General features: G+C 37.6%; 3 protein-coding genes across 3 annotated transcripts; all 3 read left to right on the top strand.

Moving 5' to 3' along the window:
- The first annotated feature begins 654 nt into the window (after nt 1-654).
- On the top strand, nt 655-7,625 carry parp6b (poly (ADP-ribose) polymerase family, member 6b). The gene is made up of 23 exons (XM_072435746.1): nt 655-831; nt 1,256-1,313; nt 2,187-2,261; nt 2,383-2,477; nt 2,565-2,625; nt 3,599-3,689; nt 3,768-3,834; nt 4,068-4,217; nt 4,390-4,531; nt 4,608-4,739; nt 5,031-5,126; nt 5,207-5,299; nt 5,439-5,564; nt 5,991-6,056; nt 6,141-6,208; nt 6,287-6,335; nt 6,470-6,582; nt 6,721-6,793; nt 6,874-6,943; nt 7,029-7,105; nt 7,179-7,242; nt 7,330-7,414; nt 7,473-7,625. The coding sequence occupies exons 2-23, from the start codon at nt 1,269-1,271 to the stop codon at nt 7,567-7,569; spliced, it is 1,935 nt and encodes a 644-aa protein (XP_072291847.1). The 5' UTR covers nt 655-831; nt 1,256-1,268; the 3' UTR covers nt 7,570-7,625.
- A 397-nt stretch (nt 7,626-8,022) lies between these two features.
- cox5aa (cytochrome c oxidase subunit 5Aa) lies at nt 8,023-10,894 on the top strand. The gene is made up of 5 exons (XM_072435353.1): nt 8,023-8,183; nt 9,140-9,256; nt 9,928-10,049; nt 10,141-10,262; nt 10,473-10,894. The coding sequence occupies exons 1-4, from the start codon at nt 8,111-8,113 to the stop codon at nt 10,252-10,254; spliced, it is 426 nt and encodes a 141-aa protein (XP_072291454.1). The 5' UTR covers nt 8,023-8,110; the 3' UTR covers nt 10,255-10,262; nt 10,473-10,894.
- A 1,107-nt stretch (nt 10,895-12,001) lies between these two features.
- Nucleotides 12,002-21,541, top strand: arid3b (AT-rich interactive domain 3B). Its single transcript, XM_072435123.1, has 9 exons — nt 12,002-12,299; nt 12,868-13,446; nt 16,850-16,924; nt 17,010-17,082; nt 17,991-18,174; nt 18,299-18,549; nt 18,811-19,080; nt 19,166-19,255; nt 20,158-21,541. Exons 1-9 carry the CDS (start codon nt 12,276-12,278, stop codon nt 20,301-20,303), a joined length of 1,692 nt encoding a protein of 563 aa, XP_072291224.1. The 5' UTR covers nt 12,002-12,275; the 3' UTR covers nt 20,304-21,541.
- Nucleotides 21,542-22,139: the final 598 nt, after the last annotated feature.

Below are 22,139 nucleotides of genomic sequence, written 5' to 3'. Positions count from 1 at the left end.
CACGTGTGAGTGAGTGTGTGTGTGTGTGTGTGTGTGTGTGCGTGTGTGCGTGTGTGCACGTGTGAGTGAGTGTGTGTGTGTGCACGTGTGAGTGAGTGTGTGTGTGTGTGTGTGTGCGTGTGTGCGTGTGTGCACGTGTGAGTGAGTGTGTGTGTGTGCACGTGTGAGTGTGTGTGTGTGTGTGTGTGTGTGTGTGTGTGTGTGTGCGTGTATGGAGTATACATATGGAGCATATATATGGAAATTTATACTTGTGGCCAATTGGTATTCCTCTACAAAGACCCATTTGACTAAGTAGATTAAGTGAAGAAAAGCTCTTGTTGGGTGAGGACTGGCCCATATGTGCAGTCCTGAAGTGTGTCTGAGTGTCATGCCAGACTGTGGAGCAGCAGGCGTTTTGCTAACAAGGCTACCAGCTGATTAGGGTCACACACTAGCACACTGTAGCGACATGCTAAGCTTACACCTCAAGGCTTATCACTACCATAAAACAGTTTCACCCAGTTAAATTGCTATATCTGGTATGATTTTAGTTGTGCAAATGCAATGCTTGGTATGTGTCTTGTAAAATAGATCATTGGGACAATACTGTCTCTTTAACATGTCTGTCTTTATCAGGTGGATCAAGTTGACAGAAGTAGGTCATTTGACTCTCAACATGTGGTAATGCTACAGTGAAGATGGCTTCAGATAGCGGTGACACAGAGGGGACATCTATCCAAGTTTAGAGGTACAGACCAGATACATAAAGGGTTGAGTTATGACCACTTGGGGGTTTGGCTTAATGCATCTGATTGGATCATTTAGAAACATCTTCATCATTGGACAAAGGTAAGAAAACAATGGAAGCTGTGCCAGGGATAAGTCAAATGTCTTTGTAGGCTATTTGCTAATGCTACAATGCATTTAACACAAAGGGTCATTTTAATACATATTATTAATATATTGCACATGAAATCAAATTGAATCTCAACAATATTTTCCAGTTAATTACTTTGGGAAACCTTATAATTGGGCATGATATGTTTGTTTAAGAGCTATTTGGGTTTCAAAAGTTATGATAGCGACCGGATACAATATATACAATATACAATAACATTTGAATAGTTTAATTTGTGCAATAGGTTGACACATTTGCTTCCAATTTGTTTCTCTTGGTTGAGATTTTGATTTAAAGACACAACTGAGGGGTTCCCAATGTAAAACTGAGATACAACTCTTATGGCTATAAATGGATGATTGTTTGTTTTTTCAGACATTAAAAAGAGATGCCTCTTGATGATGAAATAATGAAAACTATCAAATTAAGCATGGTAAGTGTCCAAATATATTTAACCAGGAAAGTCCCACTGAGATTACTAATCTCTTTTTCAAGGGAGTCTTGGCCAAGACAGCAGCCCAGATCATTCATAACGTCATCTCCATAAAACCCATTTCTAGACCTTTCAAAATAAATGTAAACCTATTGAAATCAGCTCTTTTAGTTTCCAGGCCTGTTGTAAGTTATCCCATTTTGAGGGAGCGGAATATTGAAATGCCATTTTACCAGTCTCTGTGCAAACACTTGGTACAGAAAGCAAGACACAAGTCTTGAGCTCACAGAGAACTGTCCATCTGTTTTTACTGAATAAATGCACAAAGATATGGAAAGAGCAGAAAACTAAGCCCCTTGTAAATAAACATGTACCAGTGGCTCAGCCTGTGAGTGTCCAGTGCTGCAACACACGTGTACATTTCACAGTTTGTGTTAAATCACAGAGTGTCATGGTAAACGGAGTCCTGCATTTTAATACTGGGGTTGGGGCATTCATATTTAGTATTTCAAGATGGGCAAAAACGTTGCTGCAACAATTTTCTTTTTTGCATTAAAAGAGAAGCATCGCTTGTTCCTAAAATAAAAGATTTTCAGTCTACATTTCTTAATTCATTGTTCAACATGTGTTTTAAAGATAGGACTGTCATCAATTAAACTACTGAAATATTTAAAGGATTGAACTATTTCCATTTCTGTCCCTTAAAAAGTGACAATTGGATTACTCTTTGTCCACCACCTTTTATTTGAGAATGTATATTTTATATAAGGAATGCTGTTAAAATCTTTGCACTATTTAGATGCCTAATTGTAGAAACTTTGTGGAACTAATCAACTTTCACAATATTTTTTGCAATTTTCTTCAAACCATCAGGAGACAGAAGGAAAGCAGAGCACAGGCCTCCACATCTGTAATAATAGACACTCTGTGGTACACCTTTGTCGAAATGTAAGTCCTCCTTTCTTCCACTTTTGAATGTTAGCCGTCTGTGCTAATCTTCGATCTGTGTTTAAGTGCTTTAATCTTACGAGCTGTTTGCTTTGTAAGGTGTTAATGTTTGTCTCGGCAGGAGATCCGAGCCTCTGACCTGCCGCGACACCCACAGCTTGAGACGGATATTGAGGCATTTAAAAGCGATTACTCTGAGTCTGCAATTTCTATCAGGTGGGACATTCGAAAAATATATTAAAGTGATATATTGCTTAAAATATGATGTAATGCTTTTATATTTTCTTCCTTTTTTATTTTTAGAGAATATATGACAATTGATGAAGTGGATGTTGATCTCATCATCAAATCTGACATTTTAAATGTAAGTGCAATTGTTAGATAAAGTTTAAATTTTGGTTAGCTTTTCCCTTTCCATCTTTTTTAAATAAAGTGTCAGCACTAGTTTTAGGGTTTCAATCCCATTGTGTGGTTTGTGCACTTTAGTATTATTGTGTATCATGATTGTGTATTGTGTATTATTAATAATAAAGTCCCATGTTAACCTTGTAAAACACAGTAAGAACAGAGCAAACAGGTTAAGAAACAGTAGCAAAAGTTAAATTTATAGACAAAAAGTTGCGGTGTGTACTTTCTGGTGGGATTTGGAAATGTCTATGGAGTTTAATTTGAATTCCAGTTCCAGTTCCAGAGTCTCTGTGTGGCTGAGGGCCCAAGCACCCATTGTGATTAGTCTGAATGGGAATGTGGAGCGTAGGGCAGCAGACTCGGAGCAAAGTAAGTGGACGGCGTCTGTGGCTTAATCAGGTTGGAGGTGTACGATAAGATAAGATGAGATGAGCCTTTATTTGTCCCACAATGGGGTAATTCTAATGTTGCAACACAAAGCAGGTACAGAAGTAAATAATAAAAGACAGATAACTTTTAAAAAAAGCTTAACATAACACTCTTATAGAAAAGCTCTTATAAAACTCTTATAAAAAAAACTTCTTATTTACAGCTGTAATATGGAGGGGCCAAGTTGTGGAGAGATTTGAGGGTCATCAGAAGGAGTTTGAATTTGATGCATTGGTGGACCTGGAGCCAGTGGAGCTGGATAAGGACAGGGATGATGTGATGTGTGATGTGCTGAAGGTGGTGGAGGAGTTTCTGTAGACCAGTGAGTAATAAGTTGCAGTAATCGTGGTTATACCAGGTCTTCCGGGAAGTGCTGGGTGAGGGAAGGGTGAAGAGAGATTGTAAAGACGGAAAAAGGCTTTACATATTATATTGTATTAAATTAGATCAATTAGCAACATCTGAAAAAGCGTATGAGAAAACGTTATTTTTTTTTATAGGTTCTTGTTACAAAAGCTTGGAGAATAAACTCATCTGAGCCGATCATAATTCGTCTTCACTTTTCCTTGTCTCAGTATCTAGATGGTTCTGGTGAGTTTCTTTTGTCCTCTTCAAAACATATTCTGTACATTTCTGTCAAATTTGGCTAAAGGGTCTGTCTTCTTACAGCACCAACAGTTGAGGTGTTTCAGCCATCAAATAGACATAGCTTTTGCATCGGAAAGCAACTACGAAAGTAAGTTAATACATACATAAGTAACCCGCTGTGAATAAACCTTACTGCGTCTTTCATTTTAGGACATTATCCATTTTAAGTTATTAAAACCAAACATTTTTTTTCCACTCGAATCAGATTAATTGCTCAACTCTTTAATGCTAACGAACCAGGACACAAACTGATAAAACTGACAATTTTCTAATCAATATTTAAAGGATTTAACTATCTATAAATATTTTTTTGTTTTTCAGTATTTTGACAGAATTTATTAATCATGAGTGGAGGAACTTGATGGACGAGAAGGTCATATGCCATCAAAAGAGGAGACACAGCGGATTCAAGTCAGCCGGGACCATCAAGAAATTCAGAGCAAGGCTTAAAGTTTGGCTCCCGTCATCAAAGTACATCCTTATAAATATTATATATTTTTTACATATCAAATTTATTTAATCTGGGAAAATCTGCTTCATGATCTCATATATTGAATGCTAATTTGAAAACCTGTTGGGCTTTAAATACATACAGTACAAGCCTGTATGCAGCTTTAAATAACTCAGATGTACCTATGTTTAGGACTAACAAATCACAGGGACACAATGAAAAAAGTAGGATCATTTTGCCCACTGTGAAGTTGAACCGCTTTTCAAACACAACTTCATCCTACGCCATCAAAAACCCCACTGGAGAGCTCTTCGCCTACACACCAAGTGGAAAAGTGGGTTCAGTTATTTTCACAAATGAAATATGTTCGTCTTTTTATTTTTGACAATGATGTTGATTATGTCCCCCAGAGAGTGATGGTTTCAGCTGTAAAGTCGTCAACGCAGCTCAGCACCAAACAGCTGATAGAGCTCCTCTTCTCCACTCTGGCCATCAGTCACTGTAAGGCTGCTCCAACTCTGCAGCACGGCTTCTTAGTACAAGTAAGCTCTCCATTCCGACTCATGGATTTAGTTATGTTGGTATACTGTATTTCAAAACAATCAGCCGAAACATTATAACCACATACTTAATATAAACCAACAATAACTTTAACCCCTTGAATGCCATTTTCTTGCCTCTAACATTTGCCATCTTGCTGCCTTTTATACTGTTTAACACGCTAACAAAAAATAAAATTTGAGCATATACATATTAGTGGTAATCCCCTCAACTATCATCATGTGATAATAATCTTTTGTCTGAGCAACAGTTATTTTGTTTTGTGCACACAGATAATAAAGTATGCAGAGCAGAGGCTTCTAACACTAAATGAATACTGTGTCATATGTGACGAGAGACATGTGTTTCAGAATGGCCCACTCTTAAAGGTACAACTAAACTTTTACTAAACTTTTAATATGTATATAAATAATACCATGCAGCTTATATAATCTCTTTATTTGTAAAGCCTGCCGTTTGCACAAGGGAACTATGTGTATTTTCCTTTTATACTCTTGGAGTTATGTCTAAAGCCACAGAGGAGGTAGCTACTGGTGCAGAGGTGCACATAGTTAGTTCTAACTGTGACTTTATATTATCAGATTTGCTGAATTGGAATTTTACTTTTTCCCCTAAGAACAACAGACAAATTAAAATTCCAACTTTTCTCATACATTACATAATTATGATGTATCATCCAGGTAATTGACCTGCTGGTGGCCATGTGCAGAGCTGCTCTCAAGTCCAAACGCAAAAGCATTGTATTTGAGCCTTATCCATCTATAGTTGATCCTTGCAACCCCAATGCCCTTGCCTTCAACCCTAAGGTGAGAACCATGTCCTAAATAACTTTTTGCATTTTTTTTGCATGCATTACACCAAAATGATTGCAGACCAACCCATCCTACTGAAAATTACAGATGATACAACTGTAATTGAACTAATACAGTAGTACAATGAGACAGAGAGAGACTTGGTTACTCACTCCACTGCAGCTGCACTGCATTTGAAAAGTACATACTTCTGTTCAGGGCCTTAATGAACAACTCTGTGATGTTTTTGTAGGTCTAATTCAGGGCTCAGCTCACACAGCTCACCATTTGTTTGTACTGTTTTCCACTGGGAAGCGCTGTAGAACAAGAAAATGAATGCTAAATCATAACATGCATTATTTGAGACTACTGTGGAGTTGCAAATGTTGTGAAGATTGTGCAATGACAATAAAAGCATTCTAATACCTCTATTTCTTCTAGCTAAAGAGCTATGACAGGCTGCAAGCAGCTTTGGACAGTGTCTTGTTGGTGAGGCAGCTTTCACAGGTAAAACTCCTATAACCTTAAAATAAAACTGCTCTAAACATTTCTGCCATTTTAAAGTATTGCATGACGTATTTCTATTTCCAGGGCCCTTACTGTGACCTTAAAAATCAAATGGATGAGATAGATCCTTTAGCTCATCCCTTATTACAATGGTAAGAACTGTTCACAACATATATATTTACCAGTAATGCATGAATCCATCTCTAATGTTGAGTACAAATGTTTGGCAGGATTTTAGCAAGCAACAGATCGCACATTATCAAGCTTCCACAAAACAGGGTATCTCAGTCTTCCATAGACTAGTGGTTAGAAATTGTGAGTAGTGTGATAGTTTTAGTTGGAGAATGTTTTGTATATTTTCAAGCAACTTTATTTGGTCTATAGATTGTGTTTTTTTTCTCTCCCTCCAACAGCAGCTAAAGTTCATGCACACACCTCACCAGTTCCTACTAATCTGCGGTCCTCCATACAAAGAAGTACGTTTTCAAATGGCCAAAAAGCTTTATGGCAGCACCTTTGCCTTCCAGTAAGTTTGATTCAAATTGTAGATAATTACAGCCAGTTCCACAGACATTCCATTCTTACTCACACTCTGTACCAGATTGTTATTTGCATGGAATATTTGTTCATTTTTGGAGACAGTAATTTAGTTTTCCTCCCACAGTGGTTCTCATATTGAAAACTGGCACTCTATTTTGAGAAACGGTTTGATTAATGCCTCTTTTACTAAATTACAGGTGGGCTAACCATATATACACACATACATATTTTGTGTTTATGATGAACTGCACTTAATAGTTTTGCCTTTCCATCCAAGCTTCATGGTGCTGCTCATGGAAAAGGCATCTATCTGAGCCCTAACTCTGGCATCTCCTTTGGTTATTCAGGTAAGATTGAATCCTTGTTTTTATAATTCATATTATAACGTGTGTATTAAAATTGCATGCCACTAAATGTTTTTTTGTTTTTTAGAGATGAGTTACGGTCAACACAACCTGCCAAGTAGGGAAGAACTTAAAAAGACACACAATAGAATCAAGAGACTTAGGGTACTTACTAATTAGAAGGGATTTGATCATTTAAATACAGTATATTCTAATAGCGTCTTTTTGGTAATGTTAGGAAGAACCTGCACAAGCCAGATTTCTCAAAAGTAAAAATATAAACTGCATTGCACTGTGTGAAGGTAAAAACAAAATCAGATTTTTTTTTTTTTTTTTTTTTTTTTTTTACTAACAAATGTATAGTTGTTTAATGTTTTGTCATTTTACAGTGATTTTGTCCAAAGAGCTTCAACAGCATGGGAACGTCTGGGTTTGTCCTGCACCTGAGCATGTTTGCACTAGATTCCTCTTTGTGTAAGTACTGAAAGTTTTTGTTTTAAAACATTGTTTGACATTTTATGGTTTTCCATAGATATGAGAATGGCCAAGTGGGAGATGTCCACATCAACACTCAGGACGATGAGATCCACAAAGAGATTTTACAAGCAATCAGTACTGACCCCTTTTAAGAAACTGCAAATACATAGAAAAAATACGTATTCATGAATATAGTCTTGTACTTTTTATTGGCAATTATACCACATTTTTATTTGAAATAAATTTTTTGAATATGTGTGCTTTTTGCTAAATTGTCCATAATCTGCGACACTGATCTACTATACTATACGATGCTCTACAATCCTATGCCTCTTTGTGTTGATACATTTAATACAAGATTAGATACAATTGTTTTATTGAATTACTTTATAATTTAATGTATTCATTAATAATGAATCATTTTTTTTCTGGACAGACGCGTTGTAAAAACAACAAGTCTAGTAGTAATACCTTGCGGGTGTGCTCTTTAGATATGTTATGAGCACTCAGCCTGTGTATGCTTTTTACATATGTCAAATAAGGTCAATGTCAAAGTCTACACCAGGTTTAGTCTAGTCCTGCTGCGCGTGCGCTGGGGAGTGACGTGACGTGCCCTGACGTCACGCTCGAGTCGTCCTGGGCGCGTGCTTCCTGCAGTCAGATCTCGCCGGTTGTGGAGCCGCAGACTCAAACATGTTCAGAGCCGCTATTCGACTCTCAGTCTCCGGTGTCCGGAGTTTAGCACGTCCGCTACCTCGGTGCCAAGGTATGTCTGCAACAATGTGTTTAAAGATTTGCCTGATTTTGCTGTTAAACAGGCGTAAAATTGTACTCAGTGTGACACTTTCGGTATTCACTAGGCTAGGCTAACTGATTAGCTAACACATGAGATCTACTTGATATTCTCTCCCCAACAATGGAAGATTAATAATCAATTGCATATAATGTCAATTTTATTAAATAAAAGTGAACTGATTGTTTACAAATATATCTGGCCATTACAAAGCCTAAATGTGGAGTTTGATGTGTGCGGCGTCCTTGCCGTGACCCAGATGGAGACAGGCCTGTGCTGCAGCTGATGCTAACATGCTAACTTGACCGCTAATGTATGTGGCTCACTCACTGGTTATTTAGATTTCAGTGTTTGACATTAGTAGGCAATTCACAGCTTAACCCTGTTGTCTGGTGAACGATTGAACTTTGTGTTTATTTTGTCTCTAGGAGGAACAGCAATATAAGTCCAAATTTGCTCACGTCGTAGAGCCATACGTTTCTTACCATATAATTACAGTTTTCCACATTAACCCTGCCGTCCTTCACTTTCTATTGTACTAAATAGTGTACTGACAGTACTTGTCTAGTGTACTTGTAGGTCAGACAGATAATGACTCATGATACAGCAGGAAGGTGATCGGTGAATAGTTCTGTTTGTATTCACGGGTTTCATCTTCCTGTTATAACATTTTTTCATAATTTAAACTATCTATTTTATTTAGAATTTTTAAAGTTAAGATAACAATGTTGTTATGATTTTAATCCCTAACACCTATGGATAGTACAATCCCATGTTTTTTTTTTTTTTTTAATATTTTTTTATTATTATAGTATTTTTACCCAAATGGTATGTGTCATGCATCTTAGATACATCTTATTGGCAATATCAGTTTTACCTAACTAACCTTACCCAAAAAGTGTATAACAATAACTTTTGTTTTTCCGCAGCAATTTTGGCATCACGGTTTTACTCTCATGGAAAGGTTGAAACGGACGAGGAGTTTGACGCTCGCTGGATCACCTACTTCAACAAGTCAGATATTGATGCATGGGAGCTAAGGAAAGGTTGGTTAAGTCAATCTACTTTATTTATATAGCACATTTCATGAACAAAAACTGTTAACCAAGCGCTGCACACATTTAAAAACAATGCACATCTAATACTGTGTTACAAGTCTGAAAATAGATAAAAATGATCTTCAAGACACGTTTGAAGCGCTGTTTTACAGGCCAAAACACATGGCAAGTTTGACCTTGACTTAAGAAGGAATGTGCTTAATGATAGTGGCACCTGTGATTTATATAGTTGTATATGTTATGTATAATGTATTAAAAGGCTTTTGTTTCCATTTTTATCTGTCTAAAATAATTACGCTTTTAATTCAATCATTGTGTCATGTTGTAAAATAAAGACAATTGTAGAGTCAAAATGTCTTGTTATTGGATATCGTTTTGAAAAAAATGATAAAGCTTTTATTTTCAACTTTGTTTAAAACATAAATGGACATACCTATCATCAATCATGTGATGTGTTCGTGCCGTTGGTCTTGTAGCATTTATTTTTGGCTACAGAGTGGTGTGGGTGGGGTTAGACGAGGCCATTCCTACTGTATGAAGTATCCAAGTTTGGACAAACCATTGTTCTTAAAGTCATATATGTTTTATATCCATTATATCACAAAATATATTTTTTGTGATATAATGCAGCCCTAAATTCGATCTGTATTTGGTCGCAGGGATGAACACACTGATCGGTTACGACTTGGTACCAGAGCCAAAGATCCTTGATGCAGCACTGAGGGCCTGTCGGAGGCTAAACGACATGGCCAGCGCTATCCGAATTTTGGAGGCTGTGAAGGTGAGAAAATTGGGGCTATAACTCTGTCAGACTGTTTACCTGTGCTGTTGGAGGTTAATGATTGATGGGCATTTACGGTGTGTCTCTGCAGGATAAAGCAGGGCCTCACAAAGAAATCTACCCATACGTTATCCAGGAGCTGCGGCCGACATTAGACGAGCTCGGCATTTCCACACCTGAAGAACTCGGAATTGATCAAGTCTAGATGAATTGGTAAGGGGACGGAAGGATGAATAATTGTAATTTGATACAAAAATGTAGCAGTTGAGATTCTTTTACTCAAAACATATATATTAATGAGCTATAAACAAAAATAACAAATATTTTTTAATGTGAATTTAGTTGAATAAATGTGATTGTTGGATCCTTTGTTAAATGTTTTTTTCCTTTGTTAAATTCATTATTATATTGTACGTTTTCCAGGTCTGAAGCCCATGGACCTCCTACAGATAATCCCACTTGTACTTTAAATGTTTGCCTGATTAAATAATACTGTGTTATATTTAATTGGCCTTTATTAAGTTCTTTATGCTTGTAAAATACCGATGGACATAATAAAGGAGTCTCACAAGTATTTTGGAATATTTAAAATCATAAGAGTACTTTTGTAGAAAAAGGTGGTAATTACCTGGTTGGATTAACTCGGAGCAGCAGCAGTTTATCCTTTACAGTTGCATTATTTTCCAAACGTGTCTTGTGTGCTTGAGTTACATTTCACCTCTAGGGAGCAGCATTTCCACATGGTTGTACACATCAATCCACTGTATTCATTCTGTTATGTGTATGAGAATATGTTTTCATTTCAGGGACTTTGACATGTTGGTAAATAAAATGTTCTAATTATATATTTGTGTTTGGTTAATAATTTTTATAAAGTAGGTCTTTGAATTGAGTTTGAAGTAAGTTCTTGTGCGTATAATATTTTGCAAAAAGGAAATCATGTGCAAATGCAAGTCTTTATTTTAATCCTATTTCATGTTAGTTGAGGCAATCACTTCCAATTCTCCCCCAACACATATTTACATGGAAACCACTGGGACAAAGAGATTGAGCTGTTGTCTTCATTTATAACATCTTCTCCACACTCCTTGACTTTAGAATCAATCCATTAAATTTAGGTACGTTTTACAGCTACAAAGTAAAATATTTCCTTAAATGTATAGTAAACCTGTAGGTCAAAGTTATTTTGATTTTAATACACAAATATCTAATCAAATAAATAATGGAGATCTTCCATTTCATTTTTGCACTGTTTTATTTATTTTTACACACACTGATCTGGATGTTTTATTAACACACTTATGCATAATGCATTGTGTTGTGGATACTATGTAGCTGCCATGTGTATTAATAATGTTAATAATATTAATAATGTATTAAAGCCTGTCGCCATAGATTCAAAAAGTTGTCTTACACATTTTATAGCTTTTTTTTTTAATTTTTACAAAGGATCACCGATTCAATGTGATCCAAATCATTATTAAAGGTACGGTCTGTCTGTAATTTATAACCTTTATTACTAATTTCGTCAATCTATGAACCGCTATGTGTTCTTAATGGAAGAATTGCCTCTGTCTATGTAGCCTATTGTTAGTGGGCCGGCCATACAACAACATAGATTTATCAAGAAAAGGGTAGTAAAGATATCTCCTACCATACTTTGCATGGTCTCAAAAGCTTTTCCAAAATATACGATTAATTATGATGTAGTTCTTTGCTCTTCCAATTTCACAGTAACTATGGACGCGTGAGCGCGGGCGTCATGGTGATTACGGATATGAATGGATTTAGCTTCAGGCTTATTAAAGCTTCAGCTGATGTCTAGGTCGCTTAATCTCACAGCTGTTTTAAAAAAGGTGGTTTTGTGCTTTCTTTGGGTGGTATTTCCGTGAGCAGAGGGTGGGCAGCTCCCTTGAGATTGAGGCAAGGAAACCCACTTTACGAGCTCTACGCGGGGCGGGCCTTTCATTCATCCAAGTTGGGGGTGTGGGCCACTAAAGACAATCAAACATGTTTGAGTTTCCATGCGCAGTGACTAGGGAGGTGAAGCCAAGGCATTATTTCCCCTCCTCCTCGATCCTCGGTCTCTCCGGCGTCGGCGCTACCGGAGAAGCGCTTTAAATCACATTTGGACCAAACAAGCGCGTTCTTCATAAACGCTGGACATGAAATGCGATTTGTTTTCGCGGACGGAAAGAAGGAAACACTAGATTCGACCTGTTGGTGATGGATTTCTCAAAGGCGCAAATGGTGAGTGTCGACGGCCCTTGGGCTGAACTCGTGTTTATTACAGTAACAAAGCGACTCTCGATGCTTTGCCACTTGGGTGAAACATTTGCGTATTAACTGTGACTCTTTGTATTTTTAGTGGGGATATTTTAGCCAATATTTACATATTCGCTCTAATCAGCTGTTTGCGTTTCCGGTTTTTTTTTGTTTTTGGCAAGTTACATTTTTTGTGTTTAAAACGCATAACTGAAAACTCGAAAGCAAAGTAAAGGCAAGAGAAGGGTAAATCTAATTTCCATTTTATTTCTCATGGTACAAAGTTACTAGGCCTACACAATATATATATATATATATATATAGCTTTTTTTTATCATTCTAATTCTTGCATTGAGGCAGTAAACCGAAACCATAGCTTTAGGCTAAAGATCGAAAACTTTGATACTAGTTACATTGTACACCTTGTGTTCTAGAACTCTGAATGTAACCCAAGTAACGCTTATTTTAGTGGTGTACTTGCACTAAAACAGCCCAGAAAATTGACATTTGATCCCCATTCTCATGAAGCTGTTAACTTTATCTTTCTCTTCAGTCAAGCTTCTCAGAGCAGGGCAGTCCTGCTGGGCTCAAACTGGAGGCTGTGATGGACCATCTGCAGAGACAACAAGGGGCCAAGCTGGAGGGCAGCCTGCAGGAGAAGCAGCTCCAGTTCCTGTTTGCTCAACACGCTGCTGCCCGGGCCAATGCAGCCAGAATGGACCCTGCATTATTCAGTAAAGAGGCACAGATGTTTCAGACCCACATCAACAGCATGAGAGCCTCAGAGATGGAGAGGGACGAGGACCTGGAGGATGACGACTCGGCGGAAGAAGAGCCAGGTCTGCCAGGACGTGGCCTTCAGGGCCCTGGGGACCATGGCAACAGGGAGGATGATGGGGCTGAAGATGATGACGAAGAGGAGATCAGTCCGGACAAGAAGCCTAGACTGCAGCCACTGCCAGGTTACAACTACCCCCCCTTCTCCACCTCTCAGGCCTCCTCTGGGAGCCAACTGTCCGGATCTCCCTCTTCTGCCATAAAAGAAGAGAAGGAAGCGCTATCTCCCGCTGGCCAGCAGTCCTTCACATCCCCCAATGGCTTCTCTGAATGGGGCTATGAGTCATTCAAACAAGTAAGTTGTATTTGCATCCCAAAACCACTGCTTACATAGCTGCACAGTCTGTCTCGTACTCTTTTCTGACAAGTTTAAAAAAGCGGAGACGAGCCTTGTACCTCACCTTATACTAATTGTTGACCCCTTTCTGAGTTTACACCACTGTCCACTGCTTTTGTCGAAAGAAGGAAAATAAATGTACTGAAAGTTCGGGACAGAAATCCTTGCCTTAATTTTAGACGCTAGAGAACGTGCAAACACAGACATACCGTCAATCACATCCTAATTGGAAAACACTTCTTTATTATCAAAGTACTGCTATTTAGAAAGGGCTTTAAAATCATAAAAAAAAGCCTTTGGAGATCTGGTATTTATGGTTCTTTCACCCTTTTGACTGCAATTAAGTTCCAGAGGCTACTCCCGGGGTTTTTTCCACTCTGGTCAGATCTGGTTGGTTCCTCCATGTGTATGTTACCTTCACCAAGGCCCCACTTCAATACAATACGTTGTGATTAATGAGGCCTATGGGCAGAGGGACAGCTGCCTCAAAGCATACCAGGAACCACCATATACATCACCAGTTACTCCAGACGGGAACAGTTAGATTTTAGAGGCTATGTTGAGTGAGGTTTTACAGATAATTGGTTGGTTTTCTTCTCGGTTTCCGACAACCAAAGTTGTGTCTTTTTTTTTTTTTTTTTAATCTTCCACCATTAACAGGCAAAATACTGCACATACTAAACTAGATTTCCAATTGTAAACATTTTTTTATTGACTGAAAGGTCATATATTGATTTTTGTTGGCTTTCTTGTGCTTCCTACTCCTTTTACCTCCTAGAAAATGCCCCCAGGACTATTTGCATGTAAACTAAACTGAAGTTTTACTAGCGTGTCCAGATGGAAACAATTATTTTTTTCTAGTTGTGTAGACGCTACGAGTGTTTTGACCACTAATCTACTTCAGCTATTTGGAAATATGAACTAAGCATACCAAATTGTGCTCATTATCTTGACAAAAAATGTCTAATTTAAACCAGGGGTTTGAACAATTGGTAAAGTGATACTTTGGCATTCTGTGACTAGTTTAATATAAACTCACCATTGTAAATGGCCCTTGTTTTCCACTGTCCACAGGCTAACAGCCAGCTGACAAAGCCATAGCTCAGAGATGACTTTGCATAATTTAGCGGTCGCTTGGCAACACTAAATTGCTGCTTTATTCAGCACAACTAATCAATACATTATAATGCTAAGGTTGTGAGAATGTGTTTGTATTTCTCAGCCAGGACCACACAATGCCGTCTCAGCTAACAAAACACAGGCTGTTCCTGATTCAACAACTGCTATTTGGTGGTATTTTTGTTCTACCAGTGTCAACATTGCTACAAATTGTCTACCAAGATATGAACAAACTCATATTATTAAGTTCTTTGACATGGGCATGAACATCATATAACACACTATAAATCTCAATGGTTCCGTATACATTTGAGTGATTGTATCTTTTTCCATGTAGTAATGGCAGTTTTGTAGTTCTGCTTCAGTCTGGCAGGAAGCCAAAAAGTATTATGAGCCATACATTTTAGGTTCATGTATTTTTACCATCCACTGGTGGGCTGTTTTCGTAATGATTGCTCCACCAGTCATTTTGATTGTTTGCAGCTCTTGTGCGGTCGGCCTGTATAAGCAAGCACTTAAATGTACTCTGGGGCGGGGGATAGTGTGTTTTCAATAGCCGCTCTGCACACAGCGAGGGGGCTGATAAATGATCCTGACTTGCCAGCCACTAAAAAGGACAATAATTCGATTTAGATTAAAAAAAATGGGTCCTCCCTGCTGTTTCATTGACAATGTGCCAGGATTGTATGTTTTCACTCTGCTTGAATTTAATTTCATTATAAGAGGTAGATTTGGCATCAATTCAAATACTTAACCAGTCCAGTATTGTACCATTTATATTATTTTATATTATTTCAATTCATGTAAATGTTATTTTGAATAATTTGCAAACGAAGGAAAAAAATACACAATATAAAAATAATGTGGTTACAGGAGAGTGCAATATCACACTTTGTTGCTGCAGTAATTTGCGTAATGTAAGAAAAGCTGAAAGCATCCATAAAAGTATCCATTTTGTGCAACAAAAGGACCCTTTCCTGACCTACATAATGCTGAATGCTATCAGGATTCCCAAGGCCTGATGTGTGAAAGCTCTGTGGGCAATTAACTGAATGCTCTTTGTTAATAGATCCGCAGTAGGTCTCACTTGCTCATCAATACGGGGGGAGGGTTTTATTTCCATTTGATGCATGCTGAAAAGACTGGGATGTTTATCTAGCTTCACATCAATGGGCCTTTTACAGCGAGGGGGGCATGGGACTTTATTACAAATTTAAATCTTCTGGATGTGTCAACAGCTGAGCCAACAGCAGAGTTACAGTTTTACGTGTTAAGTAACCCGGCTGTGAACTCTTTATTATAACTGACCTACAGCTAAACTTCACACGTAGTCGTTCCAGAGTGGGGGTGGGTTCACAGGCAACACATGCAATTTCAATGAGAGTTTCTACTGTAAACATAACAATTCAGTTGGAAGCTCGGCTTAATTCACAACGTCTAAAATGCAGTGTAGTGTATATAGTCAAAACATGTGTTAACATAGCTGACACAGCACTGTCTTTTGTTTTGTACAGATTTATGAATATAGAGGCTTAAGATGTTATCTTTAAACATTTGTTGTGTGCCGTTTGCTGCAATTAGAGCTAGAATCATTATCTAGATTTTCAAATGTATTTTTAATTTAAAAAAAACGTCAGTATTATACTTTGAATTTTGTAGGCTAAACACCATTTGATTTAGTGTTTTATTGCATAGATCATACAAAATGTAATCATGACATTTATTATTATTACACTATTTTCCTATACTAGGCCTTTGGCTTGGTCCTACAATAGCCATACTGTTCCACATATCCGTTTGACCTTAATCTGCACATACAACATACATGACTTAAATAACACATACAAAATTAAGAAGCCTGCCCCTGATGTAATCGTGAAGACAGACCATTATTGAAATGTCACTATTTTCTGCCTATCACCATTGATTTTAGCTGCTTACGTCGTCGCTGTGGTGCGTGACAAAAACCCTTCAGCAGGCGTTTCCACACAGTTGCACACATTCTGCCCTCCTCTCACATTTTTAACCTTTAACTGTCAAAGGGGGAGGTTATGGAGGAATAACATGTCACATTGGAGTTCCTAATGAGTCAAGGCTGTTTTCATTACTGTGCACTGTATCCTTGTGAATGAAGGCGAAATGGTGGCAGTAAATGTAGGTCAGGCCAGTTTCATACCGAAATTACCTACCTATTCTTTCAAACAAAATTGTCTAATGAATGACTGACTTTGGACATTGGCAGAGAACTGGTGCTATCTGGGCTGAAGAGGGTGACGGAGGCAAAGCAAGAGGGGAACCATCAAGGGACTTTGCAAAGGTCAGTGGGCTGAGTAAATATACAGTTGGCAAACAAGAAAATGTCTTAAAATAGATGTTTTTAACTTGTTTTTTCCTCCTTCCAGCTTTACGAACTGGACAATGATCCTCAGAGAAAAGAGTTTTTGGATGATTTATTTGTCTTTATGCAAAAACGAGGTAAACTATACCACATTTATGTCTTTAAATTGATTCTGTATTTGGCATTTGACATACTTTAGCAACACTTCATTCTTGTTTGTTGTAATTGTAATTATAATTAATCAAATCAATCAACACGTTTTGTTGATCACAAAATCTGAATTAAATAGAAAGTTAAAGGCAGAAATAGAACGTTATATGCCTTCTTATAGAAATTGGGGGGGTAAACCTCAGTATAGCTCACCCTAAGTATAGAACTTAAATTAATCAAAATGAAAATTTGAACAATCAAGTCATAGACTGAACCTAATGACTAAAATAACTGTATGTGTCCAGACAGTAGCCCCAGTCTTTGAGAAAGGGTCATGTCTCGGTCAGGCAGTGCATATGCCTCTTGTGCATTTAAGCACAAACTAATCTCATTCCTACCACTGCTCTCAGCCTTTTCATTAATTGGTTTTCGTCCAAATCGGGATTGTAAAGGTTAGCTGTCAATGCTATGATTGGCAGATCTCCCCTTCCCCCAGCTCTCAAATCAATGCAGCCATAGAACTCCACACTGTTGAATTAGTCCAACCCCCTCCATCCCTCTATCTGAAATAGGCTTTATTAGCAGACTATATCCAAGCAGATTATAGTGCTTAGCCATTTTACTTAACATTACCATGGGCACTCACAGGATCAATCACTATTATTGTAAAACGTCTTCATTACCTATTGCTCATCTTCTTTCAATAATAAAATGCATGTAGAATTTCCTAGTATTTCATGTCTGTAACAATTACTTTATTCTTTTTACAACTTCATTTCTACAACGTTTCAAAAAAAAATATATATATAATATTATGTAATATAGTATAATATCAATAATTTGTTTTGTCTTTTTTTTATTTACAAATGTAAATCAACACATTTTCTCCATACAGGAACCCCAGTGAACCGCATTCCCATCATGGCCAAACAGGTGCTAGACCTGTACAAACTTTATAAACTGGTGACAGAGAAAGGAGGCCTTGTGGAGGTTATAAACAAGAAGATCTGGAGAGAGATCACTAAAGGGCTCAACCTGCCGACCTCAATTACAAGTGCTGCCTTCACGCTACGCACACAGTAAGTTATAGCAAATAACAGAAATGTTATAAATATACTAAAACAAAACAACACACTCTAATTATAGTTCTACGAATTGCAACTATGACCAGTGTGTTTTGTCTATTTACCTGTCTTTTTATAGATACATGAAGTACTTGTACCCGTTTGAGTGTGAGAAAAAGGGTCTGAGTTCTCCTGTGGAGCTTCAGGCTGCCATTGACAGTAACCGCAGAGAGGGAAGACGCCCCAGTTACACCAACAGCCTGTACCGTTACTCCCCCTCCCCCGGGTCTGCCCCACACGCCCTGCTCGCCTCACCCACCCTCCAGGCCACTTCGACTGGGCACAATGGCATCAGCACCTCTGCCAGCCCAAATCTCAAGAGAAGTGCAGGTAAAATGTTTTGTCATTCTGCCACAGTCTTTTTTTTTTCTTTCTTTTTCTTACTGTAGTTTTTTGTTTTTATCAACAAAACTAAATGGTATGAAGAAATAATAACATAATGAAATAATCTCTAGATGTATGTATTGTAATTATTTTCTTCAGCTGGGGAAATATTGTTTTCATTATTGTGTTTTTACGATCACAATAATATTGTTAAACTACCAGTAATGGTACTTTTTATAATTATTAAAAAAATGTTCTCTCCATCAGAGGACGGTACAGCTCCTCTGCTCCCTGGTCGGGTGCCCATGGCTTTTACCCTGGGGCAACAGCAGCAGCAGTCGGCACAGGCTGCGACTCTGGAGCACCTTAAGGAGAAGTTGGAGCGCAGTGCAGGAGAAGCACAGGACGGTCCAGAGAAGAAGATGATGCGATTGGCTGAGGAGCAACAGCGCCTCATGCAGCAGGCCCTACAACAGAATCTACTGGCCATGGCCTCACATTTCAAACCTATGAACTTGAAGCTCAATAACGGGCAGGGTCAGTTACTTTACTTTTGCATGAAAATGTAAGTGGTTAACAGGTGAATATTTTGACAAAAATATTTCTTTTGTTTTCCTTACAGAAAATAAGCAGGACATGTCCTTCTCCATCTCCACTAACGGGTCAGCCAGCATCAGTGTGTCTGTGGAGGTCAATGGCACAGTTTACTCAGGTAAAAGAATCAAAGTTAGATATAAAATTACCAGTAAGGTGACAATTGATAATTTGATGAAAACATTTAAAAAATATTAAAAATATTAAAAATGCCTATTCTTAAGATCATTAGATTCTGTTATAACAGATGACGAGTGGGATATTTATACATCTCAATGAAGGAGCACAAAAAAATCCCATGTCTGGAAACAATTATGTTTAAAATATGTATCACAGCATTTTTTTAACACTATGTCAAAATGCACACTATTCACTGAGAAATACTTGTTGCTGGGATAATTGTGGCTGCCAGGGGCCCAAACCTTCCACTTAAATATGCATCAGGGACATAAAACACCTGAAGTAGAAACGATAGGATATCTTTGGAATGAACCAACTTCCAAGAACTGGGCTTAAACCCTTGAAAAAGAGGTCTCGTTACCTTGTTAAATAAAGCTAAATAAATCAATTGGAAAACATTACCTTTTCTGTAAATTTGAAAATGGACAGCTTTACCAAACACTGGTGTATATGGGGATATGTCACGCAATATATGCCATGCATTATCTAGATTTCCCCCTCCGGTCTCACTTTGTCATGTTCTGTTTGTTCTGTGCTTTGTTAAAAAAATGCCTATCCTGTTGGCATTGTGACCATTGTCAAGTGAAAAACATCATGGGTTCTGTCAGCCATTTTCTGTTGTCTTCTTTACAACGGAAACGGCTTACAAAATCAGGCAAATTGTGACGGGTCTATTACTGAATCTAAGCATAAACACCATTTTTGGACAAAAAATGTCAGAAAATACTGCAGTACTACATTCTCAAAACATTACAATCTCTTGTCATGCAGTCACAAAAATGGTACCCATCTTAAATGCGTCACTATTAATTCCTTTATGTATTTATTTCATTATTTCAGGAACTCTCTATGCCCAGAAGGCGTCCGGTCCTCCCGTGGCCTCACAGACGGTCACAGCAGCAGGCACCAGTGGCTTCAGCGCCCTCTCCTCTAACCTCTCCCCCTCCTCCTCCTCTTCTCCCTCCTCCTCCAAGGGACCCAACTAAATCTCACCCACAAATAACTTGACATGCCTCTCTGTCAGACAACCATGTAACCTCAGCTTCACAATGTTCAAATGGCTTCCCGTTCTCAGGAAATGTTTTCTTTACACAATATTTATAGTTAGCATTCATTTGCAAAGGGAAGCAAGTGACCAAACGGTTACATTTGAACAATATTATGTTTTTCCAATCAATTTCCAGTGAATTTAACTCTTCAATATTCAGGGGATCTGAGAAAATGTATTGTAGATGTGATTTATATTAACCTCAAATCATCGTAGCCTCAGGTATCAGATTGCCATGTAGTGCCTGGTAGGAGCGTTTTAATGTAGTGGCATTGTTTCCTAAAGCTTTTCTAGTTGGTCAGAATTGTCTTTGGAGAACAAAAGAGAAATTCAATCTTGATATGTAGGTGTCAACTACTTTAACGGCTTGGTTTATGATACAGTTCTTGTCAATAGAACAATGAGGTCTCCAAAGTGTAGCTAACAAAGACCAAAAAGCCTTAGTTCCTGTCTCCTCAGCTATATATAAAGTCATTGTGAGTCCCTGTTGACTTTGCAAGTTTAAGGCAATCTTAAAGTCAGGAAATAATTTATGTACGCGGGCCTATTTCTGCAAAACCTTTGTACATAAAAGACGAATTTAAATCAAGAGTTTAGTTGGAATTGGTTAATGGATTTTTATAATTTTATTTTTTGGTTTGGTTTTTGATATTGCACTAATCATTTGACTTGGCCTCAAAATCTGCAAAACATTTCTTAGTTTTGTCTGTAATCATTAAGGCAAGAGGATACAGTCGTTTTGTTTTTTGATACTCAAGGTTTCTTCTGAATGTAGATTAACAGTTTACCTCATTATGCAGTGCTCAGGACGTTTTACTGTTCACTGTTATACTATATACTGCTGATGTATTTTATAAAGACAGGGAATGTGTCCTTAATAATAAAATAACCTCAGGCTTTTTTTCACTAGAGCATTTATTGACACTCTGAAACAGTGCTACCTCACACTTGTAGAGAAATATGCAATTCTTTAAGCAGCATTTGTTTGTTGGCTGAAAGTAAACCGTTAAGTGGACAATCAAGATGACATATCATTGCAAATGTCACTGTGAACTATTGAAAACCGTATGTAACCTCAGCTTTGTTACAGTTATGATTATAGTAGAAAAACTTCAGTTATGATCATGTATTTCTTGGACCTGTGGCCATGAATAAAACAATTGTGTGTGCTGTAGGTATGCTGTGTCTTATGTCTTTTTTTTTTTTTTTTAATTATTCACTTGTAAGCTGGAACACATGCTTTTGTTTTGGGAAAAATATTTTTGGAAGGTTCATCTATACATTTATCTGAGGTATACGCACACACCTCAGATAAATGTATAGATGAACATGTGTGTGTGTTTGTTGCAACAATGGCCTGTTCAAAACGGCTCAAGGGGGAAAACTGATTTTCGGATTAAGCAATGAGTGTAATGTTAAGTAGAACATTCACAAATGGGTTCCATGTATCCACGTGTGATTTGGGTCTTAGATATACAGTCTATGGGTCAAAGTAATAAATAGAACAAAACTAAAAACATTGTGGTAAATGTGGAAATTGTAGTAAATTTATGTAATATGTTACTTCTACTTCTACCAAGGAGTCGTCCTATATTTGAACCATTTTGTGTGTTTTTTCTCAAGTTGAAGGTGTAATTAAAAAAAATATAAAAGCAATGTAGTAAAACTGTTAAACGCTTTTACTTGTGTTTTCAAGTATCAACCGTGTTAGATTCATGGCCAGAAGATGGTGCTGTTTCCCTCGTTTTGAAACTGCATCACAAACAAAATCACT

This window comes from Eucyclogobius newberryi, unplaced genomic scaffold (assembly GCF_026437365.1).
Source record: "Eucyclogobius newberryi isolate DKJ021-1_F unplaced genomic scaffold, fEucNew1.0.hap1 SCAF_7, whole genome shotgun sequence".
Lineage (NCBI taxonomy): Eukaryota > Metazoa > Chordata > Actinopteri > Gobiiformes > Gobiidae > Eucyclogobius > Eucyclogobius newberryi.
The sequence above is the reverse complement of the archived record's forward strand: the minus strand, read 5'-3'. Positions and strand labels throughout refer to the sequence as shown.